Genomic DNA, 15,483 nt, shown 5'->3' with positions numbered 1-15,483 from the left:
TCCCCATGTCCTATTTATCGGACCGTTTAACCTGAGTTTGGATGTTCCAAATTAGTTTTCAGTTATGATTGTGCTGAGCTTGGTGGTATGTGTTTTACTTGAGTACACACACACTGAGTGAGTTTGCTGTTCATTCCACTTGACTCTGCTTGTTATTTTTGAGCTGGACTCTAATGCTAATGAAAATTGGGAGATGTCAGCTGATTTATTACCTCAAAGTCAAAATTACACACGGCCCACCCCCGTTATTGATCTTAATTTACTGTGAAGCTTCCTGAAATGAAAGTTGGGATTTATGCTCATGCATTTGCATGATGTAATTTATCAAATTAATGATCCATTATGTCCCACTGTCAACAAAACCTTTGAAGGGGGCAAGTTAGTTGGCTGGATCTGTCCAGTGCAGGTTCAGAACTGGAGCTGATGGATGCTTTGTCCTTGTCGACTTAGTTTGATATATCATTGACACAATGTTTCTTGTTGCTCCAGCAACCTGATTTCAGCCTATCAGGAGTAGGGAGGCTTCGGATTGCATATCCACGGAATATCGTGCGGCCGAGTGATCTGAAGTGCTTGAGTTAAAGCTTCAATTCCTATTGAGTCTGGGTTTGAATCCCACTGCTACCCAACTCCTTAGAGATGTACCCCAGGCAGTCAGCTCAAAATGGCTGGGCATCTTGTGATGTTTGCTTTGGGGGCGGGGGAACGGTGACTCTGTGGTTAGCACTACTGCCTCATGGCGCCAGGGACCTTGGTTCAGTTCAATCCTTGGAGGATGTACATGTATTTGGAAAGGCAAGGACTGATGAGGGATAGTCGACATGGCTTCGTGCGGGGGAATTCATGTCTCACAAACTTGATTGAGTTTTTTGAAGAAGCAACAAAGAAGATTGAGGGCAGAGCAGTAGATGTGATCTATATGGACTTCAGTAAGGCGTTCGACAAGGTTCCCCATGGGAGACTGATTAGCAAGGTTAGATCTCATGGAATAAAGGGAGAACTAGCCATTTGGATACAGAACTGACTCAAAGGTAGAAGACAGAGGGTGGTGGTGAAGGGTTGTTTTTCAGACTGGAGGCCTGTGACCAGTGGAGTGCCACAAGGATTGGTGCTGGGCCCTCTACGTTTTGTTATTTACATAAATGATTTGGAGGTGAGCATAAGAGGGACAGTTAGTAAGGTTGCAGATGACACCAAAATTGGAGGTGTAGTGGACAGCGAAGAGGGTTACCTCAGATTATAACAGGGTCTTAATCAAATGGGCTGAGAAGTGGCAGATGGAGTTTAATTCAGATAAATGTGAGGTGCTGCATTTTGGGAAAGCAAATCTTAGCAGGACTTATACACTTAATGGTAAGGACCGAGGGAGTGTTGCTGAACAAAGAGACCTTGGAGTGCAGGTTCGTAGCTACTTGAAAGCAGAGTCACAGTTAGACAGGATAGTGAAGAAGGTGTTTGGTATGCTTTTATTGGTCAGAGTATTGAGTACATGAATTGGGAGGTCATGTTGTGGCTGTACAGGACATTGGTTAGGCCACTGTTGGAATATTGTGTGCAATTCTGGTCTCCTTCCTATCAGAAAGATGTTGTGAAACTTGAAAGGGTTCAGAAAAGATTTACAAGGATGTTGCCAGGGTTGGAGAATTTGAGTCATAGGGAGAGTCTGAACAGACTGGGGCTGTTTCCCTGAGGCTGAGGGGCGACCTTATAGAGGTTGACAAAATTATGAGGGACATGGATAGGGTAAATAGGCAAAGTCTTTTCCCTGGGGTCAGGGAGTCCAGAACTAGAGGGCATGGGTTTAGGGTGAGGGGGGAAAGATATAAAAGAGACCTAAGGGGCAACTTTTTCACGCAGAGGGTGGTGCATGTATGGAATGAGCTGCCAGAGGAAGTGGTGGAGGCTGGTACAATTGCAACATTTAAAGGGCATTTGGATGGGTATATGAATAGGAAGGGTTTGGAGGGATATGGGCCGGGTGCTGGCAGGTGGGACTAGGTTGGGTTGGGATATCTTGTTGGCATGGACAGGTTGGACAGAAGGGTCTGTTTCCTTGCTGTACATCTCTGTGACTCTGACTGTCTGCATGGAGTTTACACATTCTCCCTGTGTCTTTTGGATTTCTTCCAGATGCTCCGGTTTCCTCCCACAATCTAAAGATGTGCAGGTTAGATGGATTGGCTGTGTTAAACTGCCCATAATGTCCAGGGATGTATAGGTAGAGTTACCTATGGGAAATGCAGAGGGATAGGGTAAGGAGAAACGTCTGGATGGAATACTGTTTGGAGGGTTGGTGTGGACTTAGTGCGGACACAGGCCGTTCAGCCCATTGTCAGGTCAAGATTACAGTAGTGCTGGAAAAGCACAACCAGTCAGGCAGCATCCGAGGAGCAGGAAAATCAACGTTTCGGTCAAAAGCCCTTCATCAAGAATCTTTGACTCTAACCTTCAGCATCTTCAGTGCCCACTTCCACATTGTAGGGGGGATGTGATCTAATCAAGCAAGATTTAAAGCTGATATTGAGCTCAAAGTTGTCATTGTAACCTCCCACCTGATTCAGTTTAAAACTAGGAACTCAATTTTCTAATTCTGGATGTTTCCAGAGCTTCCCAGCTGCTGTGATGAAAGTTTGATTAATTTCCTCTGTCATTTAATGGAGACTTGATTTTCATAAAATATGACACATTGGTCTTTCCTCTTGTAAAGCTGTCCTGCCAGTGAAGTCAATCTGTAAACTATAACACTTGATGAAAATAATCTCTTGTAATGAATGAGATGCTGGTGACTTGTGAACACTTAAATCAAAAAGAAAATGGGTTTATAAATAATCCAATGCCTTATCGGCTTTCTGACTGTTATCTACAGATTGCAGATTTAATGGAGAAGTGTGTTTAACCATAATGAAATATTATCTTTTGCAATTGCAAGGATCCTGATATTTACCTTGAGGTTTTTATTCGTTCCTGCTAGACCAGCATTTATCGACAATCTTTAATTACCCAGAGGGCAGTTAAGCATTAACAACGTTGCTCTGGGTCTGAAGTTACATGTGGACCAGACCAGCGAAGGACTGACATTTCTTTCACTTGAACATTTTCTGAATCAAGTCAACCAGGCAGGTTATTCCTGACAATGGTTTCATGGTTATTATCAGACTCTTAATTCCAGGTGTTTTCAAGTTCCACCATCTGTAATGGTGGGATTTGTACCTGGGATCCACTGACCTTTATCTGGTTCTGTGGATTAACAGTCTAGTGATAATAGACTTGGCCATAACTTTCCAATATTGAATGATCAGTATCTTTCAAAGTTTTCAGGATTGAAATAATATTCTGTACTGTAGCTATTTAGGGATGTTGCTGTCCAATGGCTACATTTTCAATGGAAAGAAGGTCCATTTATTATTTACCGGCAACAGTTTGTGTTTGACTGTGACTTCACAGCAAGTCTGTTGTAAACTGTAGATTGGAACGTTTACAAATGTAAAGCTTTTCACAAAAAAGAAGGTCGCCCTTTGGCTAAAAATGCTTCTTCCTTTAAAATCCACGTCAACTTTTCTAACTCCATTTTCCATGTGTCCCTCAATCTCCATGCTCTCCACAAATAAGTCAAGTTCTTTCTGAATCCTGTCTGTGCAATGATCTTCCTTGGCAGAATATTCACAAATGTTATTAAAGACACAATACTGCAGATGCTGAAAATCTGAAGCAAACAGAATGCTGGAGAAGCACAACAGGTCTGGCATCATCTGTGGAGAGTGACGGACCAAGACAAAGTTAATATTTCGAGTTCACTGTGACTCCTCTTCAGAACTGAACCAGGGTTACGGTCAGAGTCAGGGTCAGATAGGGTCAGGGTCAGGATTAGGGTTAGGAGTCTGAATCAGCTTTGAAGAAGAATCATTCCAAACTCGAAACATTAACTTTGTTTCTCACTCCCTGGATGCTGCCAGGCCTGCTGAGTTTCTCCAGGCTTCTCTGCATTTGTTTCAAACTTTACTGTTCTATTTTCAAAAAATCTTACCCCGGACTTTCGAAGGAGAAGGGAATATTGATGAGTACTGAGTAACTTGGTGCAGTTGAGAGTTGTCCTTCTCCAATGTGAAGGTGACCTTGGAGCCTATTTGCAATTTTTAATGAGGAATCAGAAAGATGGGCGTGATTGATATGTTTCTGATTTATTCCGGGCTTCAGTAATGGGGATTTGGTTCACTGGAAGCCGAGAAGGATGGTCTGCGTGGAGTATCACTGGTAGAACAACAGATATTCTTCTGCAGTAGTGGCTAAACAATATATTAGAATGGAAAGGGCAAAGCCTTGTGCATGTAACCCTTGGGATACCTGATGAGGGAGTACTTGTTGGATGAAAAGTGGGAAAACATTCTCTTATTTGTGAAACCCCTTGCTTTGATGTTTGCAGAAGACTTTCCAAACATGGAATTTGGGACTGCCGTAGTGTTAAGGGTTTAGATGGAGAGGAAACTTTTCTGATTCAGTATGTGGATGTACCTACTAGAGAAGGTGCAAAACTTGACCTACTCTTGGGAAATAAGGCAGGGCAGTGACAGAGGTGTCAGTGGGGGAGCACTTTGGGGCCAGAGAACATAATTCTATTAGATTTAAAATAGTGATGGAAAATGATAAACCAGATTTAAAAGTTGAAGTTCTAAATTGGAGAAAGGCCAATTTTGACAGTACTTTCAAAAGCTGATTGGGAGCAGATGTTCGCAGGTAAAGGGATGGCTGGAAAATGGGAAGCCTTCAGAAATCTTGAAAAATGTCAATATCATCTTGTAAAATGACCATAATACAGAGAAGGAAGTGCTGGATGTCTTGAAATGCATAACGGTGGATAAATCCCCAGGACCTGATCAGGTGTACCCTAGAAACTTGAAAGGGTTCAGAAAAGATTTACAAGGATATTGCCAGGATTGGAGGATTTGAACTATAGGGAGAGGGTGAATTGGCTGGGACTGTTTTCCCTGGAGCATCAGAGGCTGAGGAGAGACCTTTATAAAGGTTTATAAAAGCATGAGGGGCATGGATAGTATAAATAGACAAAATCTTTTCCTTGGGGTGGGGGAGTCCAGAGCTAGAGGGCATAGGTGTAAGGTGAGAGGGGAAAGATATAAAAAGGACCTAAGGGGCAACCTATTCACGCAGAGGGTGGTACATGTATGAAATGGGCTGCTAGAGGATGTGGTGGAGGCTGGTACAATTGCAACCTTTAAGAGGCATTTGGATGGGTATATGAATACAAAGGGTTTGGAGGGATATGGGCTGGATGCTGGTAGGTGAGACTAGATTGGATTGGAATACCTGGTTGACATGGATGAGTTGGACCCAAGGGTCTGTTTCAGAGCTGTACATCTCTGTGACTCTGAGTCTAAGAATGTACAGAAACAGATGTGGGAATGCATGGATTGTTCCCAGTGCCATGTGCTCACCAGAGTAGAGCTTGGAAGGCGGACGTAATGCTTGGCTTAAGGCATGGTGCAAGAGGGGAAGCTTCAGATAACTGGAACATTGCACCAAGTTCTGAGATACTGGGGACCCTTTCAGACAGGATGTGTTGTACCATAACAAGACTGTGAGAAGTTGTTCCTCGCCGAGTAATTTAATAGTGTGGTTGGGAGGAGCTTGATCTCAATAGGTAGGAGAGAGGCCCCAATATATAGAAGTGGAAAGGAAGAATATTTTGCATAAGGTGGGAAAGAATGTTGTACATTACTGGAGAAAGATAGGGTCAGGTGTAAATGGAGTAGACTGAAAAGGACTGTAAAACCTGGATTATAATGCATGCACTTAAATGCACAGCATGTGCTGAATGAGATTGTTGAGTTGCAGGACCAATAGCAACGTGGAAGTAATGAACTTGTGGCATTAGTGCAAACATGGCTTAACCATTGAGGGGACCAGCACTACTTGTACAACAATATGAAGGGTTCAGAAAAGATACAGCAGTTTATTTTTTACAAAATAATATAGGCTGTCATGATTAGGAAGATGTAAGAGTCAGAGCACAGAAACAGATGGTACAGTCCAACTCGTCCATGCCGACTAGATATCCTAAATTAATCTAGTCCCATTTGCTAGCACTTGGCCCATATCCCTCCAAACCCTTCGTATTCACATACCCATCTAGATGCCTTTTAAAATGCTGTAATTGTACCAGCCTCCTCCTCTTCCTCTGGCAGTTCATTCCATACACATACCACCCTCTGTGTGAAACATGTGCCCCTTAGATCTCTCTCAAATCTTTCCCCTTTCACCGTAAACCTATGCCCTCTAGTTCTGGACTCCCCCAGATGCAGGGAAAAGACCTTGACCATTTATTCTATCCATGCCCCTCTTAATTTTATAAAGGTCACTCCTCAGCCTCCGACACTCCAGGGAAAACAGCCCCAGCCTGTTCAGCCTCTCCCTTTAGCTCAAGCGTTGTAGTATTACAATGTGTGTTTCTCTGAAGGACAAGGCCAGAGTTCATTTTATTAGACTTCAGCAGCAGGAAAGTTAGCCCATGCTCTTTAGGCTATTCACTCCGTCTCCTAATAGTGAGAGGACAGTAGAGGAACAAATCTGCAGGGAATTATATATACACAATAACTGTGGAATGTGGATATTGTGAGACTTTAATTTGTTGTAGACTGGGTCAGACCACTCAAAACCTCCTTGAGCAGGCAGCCCAGACCATAAGTTTGCAATGTGTGTCGGTAAGTGTACAATGAGAATTACCCAGAGTATGGTTGACTGCTAGATTTTAAAACAGACAGAAATTTATTCACCAAATTAAACCATGAAACACGCAGAACAGAATAAAGAGCCCCTACAGAACTCAGCCTATCCGAACTAAGTCCAAATATACTCCACAGTCTCAATGAGCAAACCCCCTTAAAAAAGAGTTTTAAAAAATGGAACAAATGCTTACAAGTTGAAGTTAGAAGGGCAGAAAAAGAGCAAGAGTTTCCACAAAGCTCATTGTTGAAATCCTAACTAGTTCTGGACTGAATGGCTCAGCTAAAGAGCTGACCACTCCCCTTCCATTATACAGGCCCCTTCTGAAACGTGACCACTTTGGACTGAAATCTCATCTGTATACATAGAAATAAAAGGCCCCTCTGTACCAAACTACTCTATTTGGAACTGAGAGTTTTATTACCCCTCTGTAAAAGCCAAGGACACGGTACCCTTGAGAAAAGAAACAGCATTTCGGAAAAAGGGACGAGTTTTGTGACCCAGAGATGGATTGGGAGGATCTTAGAGTAAAGTGGGGAAGGAATTTCTAAGCCTGCTCAGGAGAACTTCTTTAAACAATGTGCTGGATGTCTAACTAGAACGGATACCTTGGTAAAGCTGGTGCTTGTGAATGTTCTAGATAGTGGTCAACCCTCTTTACTGTTGTCAGAGCTGCATCTCTCCAATTCTGAATTCACTGAGTGAAATAAATCATTTCTCTATCTCTGGCTATCAGCCCAGGGTTTTTATGCATCTTCTAACTTCAAATTATGCCAGTTTAAAAATGTATTCAGAAAACTCACATGAATTCTTTCGTTAAGTTTAAGCCGCAGTGAATTTGCACCATTTCTCCCAGATACAACCTCTCAGAGCTTTAATGTTCAAAGCTGTACACTATGCTCCTAATTCTCTGCATAGCAACTGGCCAGCTGAAGTATCACTTCCTGTTTTGCATTTGAACTCATGTGAGATCAGGATGTTCTTTGATTCACCATTTTTCTGTCTGTGTTAACATTTAGTAATGTCATATGTAAATCATTTGAACTGGTCTGATGATTTGATTTGTGCTAACATTTGTGGGCGGCACGGTGGCACAGTGGTTAGCACTGCTGCCTCACAGCGCCAGAGACCCAGGTTCAATTCCCGCCTCAGGCGACTGTCTGTGTGGAGTTTGTACATTCTCCCCGTGTCTGCGTGGGTTTCCTCCAGGTGCTCCGGTTTCCTCCCACAGTCCAAAGATGTGCAGGTTAGGTGAATTGGCCATGCTAAATTGCCCATGGTGTTAGGTGAAGGGGGTAAATGTAGGGGTTTGGGTGGGTTGCGCTTTGGTGGGTCAGTGTGGACTTGTTGGGCTGAAGGGCCTGTTTCCACATTGTAAGTAATCTAATCTAATGTAAGTAATCTAATTTCTTTTCTATTCCCTTTCACCAGCTCCATCTCCATATACAGCCCGACGGACAACCCAGATACATTTGATGCTGCTGCTTTCTTCAAATCGGTTGGAAACTTTGTTTGGATTTTTGCTGGTTCATTTGCCATGGGGTCAGCATATGGCGTTGTCACAGCTTTGATATCCTTTCAGTGTCAACAGTAAGAATCTATTCACCCACAGGATGCGGGCCTCTCTGGGCCATCCCTAATTATGCAGAGAGCACTTAAGGGTCAACTACATTGCCATGGGTCTGCAGTCATGTGTAGGCTAGACCAGGTAAGGATGGCAGATTCCTTCCCTTAAAGGGCATTAGTGAACCAGATGGGTTTCTCCAGTGATCGGTAATGGTTTTGTCATTATTAGACTCTTAATTCCATCTTTATTGAATTCAGGTTCCATCATTAGCTGTAGCAGGATTTGTACCCAGGTCTCTGGATTGATACTCTAGTGATACCACCTAGATTATTCAATATGTATTGCCACCACTTTGCAGGGATCCCCATCATTTTTCATTCCTCCATTTCAAAAAAACATCTTGGACCTTCAGTTAGTCTCAGTGGATGTCTTATTTGTGCAGCTGACCCATTTGGATTGTTTAATTTCCTCATGACTTGTTAATTCAGAGCCAAGAGGTCAGTAGGTTGAGAGAGTGCAGGCAGTCTGCATTAATTGCAGGCCAAAAATATCGGTGGGAACTGCATTTCTCCTGTACCTTTAGAACAGAGCAAAGTCAGCACCAGCTGGGTACAGAGGAACCTCGATTATCTGAAGGACACAGGCGGGAGTATTTTGTTTGGTTAATCGACTGTTGGATAACATAGTTTAGCCAAACACTGGGACCTTGTGATCTTGTTCGGATAATTCAAAATTGGGTTCATTGAATGCTGGATAATCGAGGCTCATCCGGACTTGTTCAGATTATTTTGTTCATGGTGCAAATGGATGTGTGCGCTCCAGATCACCGGCACTATGGCAGGCATTTAGTTCGAGTCATAATCTCCAGCGTTGAGTCTTCCTAACTAAAATGTAACTTCACCTGGATTGAGTGTTCTGGCTTGTTTTTGGTGATATCCATGGAAGGATACAGCAACAAGAGAAATTACATTGGAGGTGGTTTGCAGAAGATTCTCCAGATTGATTCCAAAGGAGGATGGTTTGGCTTATGCGGAGAGAGTTGTACTATCTGGAGTTCAGAAGAATGAGAGGAGATCTAATTGAGGTTTCCACAATGTTAAAGGGGATTGACTCAGTGGATGTTGAGAGGATGTGTTCTCATGTGGGGCAATTGAGAATGTGAGGTTATAGTTTTACGCTGGTGCAGATTTAAAACAAGAGGAGGAATTCTCTCAAAGGATCATTTGACATGAACAACACCGGCCAGGCCTGCGTTTATTACCCATCCCTAATTGCCCCAAGGGCAGGTAGTTGAGAGTTAACCACATTGCTGGGGTCTCGAGTCGCATGTAGGCCAGACTAGATAAGGACGGCAGACTTCCTTTCCCGAAAGGGCCTTATGGAACCAGATGGGTTTTTCCTGACAATGATCATCGTTAGACGCAGAATCCACGATTTTTATTGAATTTAAATTCCACCATCTGCCATTGATGGGATTGGAGAGCGAGTTCCCGGGCCTTTATCCGAGTGGCTAGGTTGTTCAGCTGTCACCTCATCTTTGACCCCATAGTATGGTGGATGTTGAGACATTGAGTAAATTCAAGAAGGAGATAGACAGACAAGTTTTTAATGATTAGTAAGTTGAAGGGTTATGGAGTGTGGGTGGAAAAGTGGGGTTGAGGTGAGATCAACCATGATCATACTGAATGGTGGAGCAGGCTCGAGGATGGGCTGAATGGCCTCCTCCTATTCCTTGTTCTTGTGTTCTTATAAGAATTACTGGATTTTCTAATTATTTACGGCTTCACAGCCCAGTAACATGGCCAACATAGTGTTCTGTAGGGGGAGAAGGATGGGAGCTCAAGCCTACAATTCATCATATGTTGATTTCTGATTTGGATGATTACCCACTTGGTGGGCTGAATGGCCTATTTCTGTTCCCATGTCTAAAAATGGGCCGCACTGCTGCTTCACAGTGCCAGGTGCCCAGGTTCAATTCCAGCCTCAGGTGACTGTCTGTATATGTGGAGTTTGCATAGTCTCCTAGTGTCTGCGAGTGTTTCCTCCGGGTGCTCCGGTTTCTTCCCACATCCAAAGATGCGCAGGTTAGATGAGCCAAGGGGGTAGATGGGAGGGGGATGAGGCTGGTTGTGGGGGCGGGGGGGGGTGGGTAGGAAACAGTTAACGCTTTGGAATGTGAGGGGTAGATGGATGTGGGCCTCAAGCCTCATTGCTGACGAAGGGCTTATGCTCGAAACATCAATTCTCCTGCTCCTCGGGTGCTGCCTGACCGGCTGTGCTTTTCCAGCACCACAATCTTTACATGTGCTTTTGAGTGAATCAAGGAAATGGCTAGAGACAGAAAGGAGAAGAGCATAGCTTCAAGAAGGTGTCTCAGTTGCTTTAGACCAAGAGGCTAGAGTGAGAGTGTACCACTGCTTGTACTGAAAAACAGAAGAAGTGCATAAAGCTGTGAGTTTGCTTTTGCTTTCATAATGTTAGTGATAACAGAGGGCAGTGAAAAGGGAGGATTAGTCACTGTCACAAGCAGGTGTAGAGTAAATATTCCAGAAATGATGCAGTTGGTCAAAACCCCTTGATTTTAAACAAAACAGAATTTATTTACAGAGTTCCAAATGAAATGCAAACAAAGATATCAGAATACAGAATAACGTAACATAACTGAAAACCTAACAGACTATCCCAATTTAATGGCGCTGTTCCAAATTCCTGCAACAATCCCCATAAACACCCCTTGGCAAAAAAAGTAACAGTCAAACACAGGGTCTTATAGGAGAGAGAGAGAGAGATGGCACAGGGATTCAGCATGCAACACCAGCTTTCTCTTGGATTCCCAGCCAACAACTGACTGCTTGCTCAAACCAAACCAGAGAAAAGTTCAGCTGGGAGAACTGGCCACTCTCCTTTCATTGTACAAGTTTTTAAAAAAAATCTTTAAAAGTTTTTAAAAGTAGACAAGCCCAGACATTTCAGAACCTATGCATTTACTAACCCTCTGGATTATAAAACAACAACAACAACCCAACCTTGTTAAGGGAGCAGCACCATCACATGACTGCCATTTTGTTTTTAAAAGATCAGAGAATTGTAAATGTATTTGGGAAGAGTCTGGTCAAGGGGGGAAACAGATTCAAAATGAAAAGGAATAAATTCAGTAGGCAGGAACAGACTGAAATGATGGGTCTGCCACGGGCAGCCCTTGGGACGTTGGGGAGGTGTTTAGGAAGATGATTGCAAGAGTTGGATGAGTGATGGGAAAGAGTGACTATGGCTTTAAAAAATTGGGCTTTGAATGTGGTAAGATTTTTAATGGAAATTAATGAGTATACAAAATAGAATCATAGAATCCCCTACAATGTGGATCCCCCACCCACCCACCCCCCCCCCCCCCCCCCGCCCCCCCCCCCCCCGAGTCCACGCCAACTCTCCGAAGAGCATCCCACCCAGGTTTTGTTCTCCTTCAGATGGTCACATTTCTTGTGTTCCAACCAAGCGGTGATCTTAAACCAGAATAGATTGCTGAAACAGATCAGCAGGTCTGATAGGCAGAGGGAGAGTGCTCCTGGGTCCAAAGTGTTAATTGTTTCCAACAGTGCTGCCAGACCAGCTGACTGTTTTTATTTCAGATCTCCAGCATCCACCGTAATTTTGTTTCTAACACAGTGGAAGATTGTGGTCACAGTGGCAGTGTCCCTGCATCTGGGTCAGGAGGTCTGGATTTGAGTCCCACCTGCCCAGGCCCACACCTCACTGTCTCTGAGCGGATTGATGAGAAATATCACAGTAACAAAATCTATAATCAAGGCTTGTTCCTGGTCTGTTTGACCAGATGAGTAAAAAATTGCATAACACCATGATATAGTCCAACAGCTTTCGGGGCACTGCTCCTTCTTCAGGGTAGTTGTGGAGATTAGGATCATGCTCACAGAATTGGTAACCAAATGGGTTTCCTCCGGGTGCTCAGGTTTCCTCCCACAGTCCAAAGATGTGCGGGTCAGGTGAATTGGCCATGCTAAATTGCCCGTAGTGTTAGGCAGGGAGTAAATGTAGGGATATGGGTGGGTTGCGCTTCGGCGGGTCGGTGTGGACTTGTTGGGCCGAAGGGCCTGTTTCCCCACTGTAAGTAATCTAATTAATCTAATCTAATCTAATCAAAGGAGTTACATTTTATTTTGTTCAAAAACTGCATGAATTCATGTAAAACTTTGTAGAACTGTACAGAGGGTTTGTCAGTCTGACATAGCGTTGGGACACAGACAGACTTCACACCTATTATTTAAAAAGCTGAGCTATCTTGAGAATGTAATTTAAAAGACGTTCTGGGATTTACATATCAAAGAACAGAAAGCAGCATATTCCATTATAAAAGATGAAAGTTTTAATCTGAGATTGTTTACTGTATCACATCTCCATGACATGGACTCCGTTGGCTATAAATTCTGTTGAAAATGTGTTGCTGGTTAAAGCGCAGCAGGTCAGGCAGCATCCAAGGAACAGGAAATTCGACGTTTCGGGCAAAAGCCCTGTTACCATGATCTTAACCTACGCAACCACAGTGGAGCAGCGTTCCAAAAGCTAGTGCTTCCAAATAAACCTGTTGGACGATAACCTGGTGTTGTGTGATTCCTAACCTTTTCAAACAGTAATCACAGGTACATGTAAAAGATAATCAAATGTATTGGGGCAACTTACTGGTTCTGTTTCCTGGGTGAGGAAGGTACTGCGATCTCTGTGTGATTTGGATTGGCTGAGTAATTGAGCAAATGTGGGACAGCTGAAGTTTAATGTGGATGAACATGAGGTTATTCCTTAAAATGGGAAAAGTATGAGATGTTGGTGTTGGACTGCGATGGACAAGGTCAGGAGTCACATGACACCAGGTTATCATCCAACAGGTTTATTTGAAATCGCAAGCTTTCAGAGCACTGCCTCTTCATCCGATGAAGTCCCTATGATTTCAGATAAACCTGCTGGACTATAACTGGGATTTGTGTAACTTCTGACTGAAAGCAGGAAGGCAGATTATTCTCTCCCAATAAATTGGGAAAGAGGGAGATGCAGTAAGTTCTGGGTATCCTTGAACAGAACACCAGTCGTTGAAAGTAGGCATGCAGTTACTGCAGGTGGTGAAGGCAGCAAATGGTGTGTTGGATTTGAGTACAGGAGCAATTATGCAGGGCCTTGGTGAGACCACACATGGAGTAGTGTGTGCAGTGTTGGTCTCCTTATCTGAGGAAGGATGTTCTGGCTACAGAGGGAGTGCCTGATCTGCTGAGTTTCACTAGCATTCTCTCGAGAACATAGAACATTACAGCGCAGTACAGGCCCTTGATGTTTCGCCAACCTGTGAAACCAATCTGAAACTCATCTCACCTAAACTCGTCCATTCTCTCTCTTTCTGTTAGTTTTCCCAAAGCTTTGCAGTCACTGCTTTATTACTGAGAGCAGTGACCGAAGCAGTGGCCTCATCATTCCTCCAACCTCTAGCCCTTTTCAGAGTATTTCATATAGAACATTGCAGCGCAGTACAGGCCCTTCGGCCCTCGATGTTGTGCCAACCTGTCATATCAATCTGAAGCCCATCTAACCTACACTATTCCATGTACATCCATATGCTTGTCCAATGATGACTTAAATGTACTTAAAGTTGGCGAATCTACTACCGTTGCAGGCAAAGCATTCCGTACCCTTACTACTCTCCCTTCCCTTGGACTGAAAGACACAGGAGCAGAAATTAGTACATCCAGCTCATCAAGTCTGCTCTGCCAATCGATCATGGCTGATAGGTTTTTCAAACCCATTTTCCTGCTTTCTCCCTGTAACCTTTGATCCCCCCCAACAATCAAGAACCTATCGGTCTCGGTTTTAAATAGACTCAGTGACCTGGCCTCGACAGCCTTCTGTGGCAGTGAATTCCACAGATTCACCACTCTCTGGTTGAAGGCATTTAACCAGACACCATGATGTCTCATTCCCATCCCTTTCAGATTCTGGTCTCTATTCTTTTAGCCCGAAGCTATGAAACAGGAATGTCACAACTAAAGATCAATATAACTCAGTCATTTCAATTTAATTCAGGCAAATAATGGAAAGCAAAATTAAAGCAATCTTAGAAAAAAGAAGTTGGCTGCATCCAGTGATGTGCATTTATACATAGAAACACACTCTTAAGGTAAAGGTAGATTATTTTTTCATGGTAATTACTGTACACAGAGTGGTGGGTGTGTGGAATGCACTGCCAGTGGTGGTGGTAGAGTCAGAGACATTAGGGACATTTAAGCCACTGCTGGGTAAGCATATGGATGGCAATAATTGAGAGGTGTGTAGGTTAGGTTGATCTTAATTTAATATAAATGCTTGGCCCACCATCGTGGGCTGAAAAGCCTGTATTGTGCTGTACTGCTCTATGTACTACTTCTATTCATGTCCCTTTTTTTTAGTAGCCTTTCTGAATTCTTGTTCAAGGAAAATACTGACCAGTGAGTTAGCTTTTGTGGTGTAAGCAACGCATTAATGTTTCAGCACTGAGAGAGGGAGTTGCACGGGTTCCCACAAGCTCAGGGATCTGGTCTATCCAGGCTTTAACTTCAAATCTCTTCCCCAACTCTGGGCACCCATCCTGAAGGGTTTTTGCCCGAAACATCGATTTTCCTGCTCCTTGGCTGCTGCCTGACCTGTTGTGCTTTTCCAGCACCACTCTAATCTAGACTCTGATTTCCAGCATCTGCAGTCCTCACTTTTCCCCATCCTGAAACCAAACTCTCACCAATTGCATCAAAATCTTCACACTTTGTTCAATTGCTGAATGCACATTTTCCAACTTGGCTGTGTTTCCTGTCTGAGGAACACAGCTTTAATCAGTCTCAAACCAGAATTATGACTCTTGTCTCCCAAAGAAATCCCAGTTCCATGCCCTATGCAAACATAAGGCCAGCCATGGACAAACTTAAAACAGCATTAACATGGAACTCCAATCGGTTAAATCAGTTTGTAACTGATGATCTCACTGAAAATAGACATAGCATAAACTGGTTTAGCGGTGGCACAGTGGCTCACTGGTTAGCACTGCTCATAGTGCTAGGGACCCAGGTTTGATTCCCGTCTCAGGTGACTGTGTGGAGTTTGCACATTCTCCCCGTGTCTGTGTTAGTTTCCTCCAGGTGCTCCAGTTTCCTCCCACA

The 15,483-nt window shown here is 43.6% G+C and overlaps 1 protein-coding gene across 1 annotated transcript in view; it reads left to right on the top strand.

The window, feature by feature from the left end:
* LOC132821767 (sodium/hydrogen exchanger 9-like) overlaps positions 1-15,483 on the top strand; it is a 488,707-nt gene that overhangs the window by 161,760 nt on the left and 311,464 nt on the right. Inside the window, exon 7 of the mRNA XM_060834524.1 lies at positions 8,167-8,305. Within this exon, the coding sequence (XP_060690507.1) occupies positions 8,167-8,305 (139 nt within the window). The remainder of the gene's footprint in view (positions 1-8,166; positions 8,306-15,483) is intronic.

This window comes from Hemiscyllium ocellatum, chromosome 13 (genome assembly GCF_020745735.1).
Source record: "Hemiscyllium ocellatum isolate sHemOce1 chromosome 13, sHemOce1.pat.X.cur, whole genome shotgun sequence".
Lineage (NCBI taxonomy): Eukaryota > Metazoa > Chordata > Chondrichthyes > Orectolobiformes > Hemiscylliidae > Hemiscyllium > Hemiscyllium ocellatum.
The sequence above is the reverse complement of the archived record's forward strand: the minus strand, read 5'-3'. Positions and strand labels throughout refer to the sequence as shown.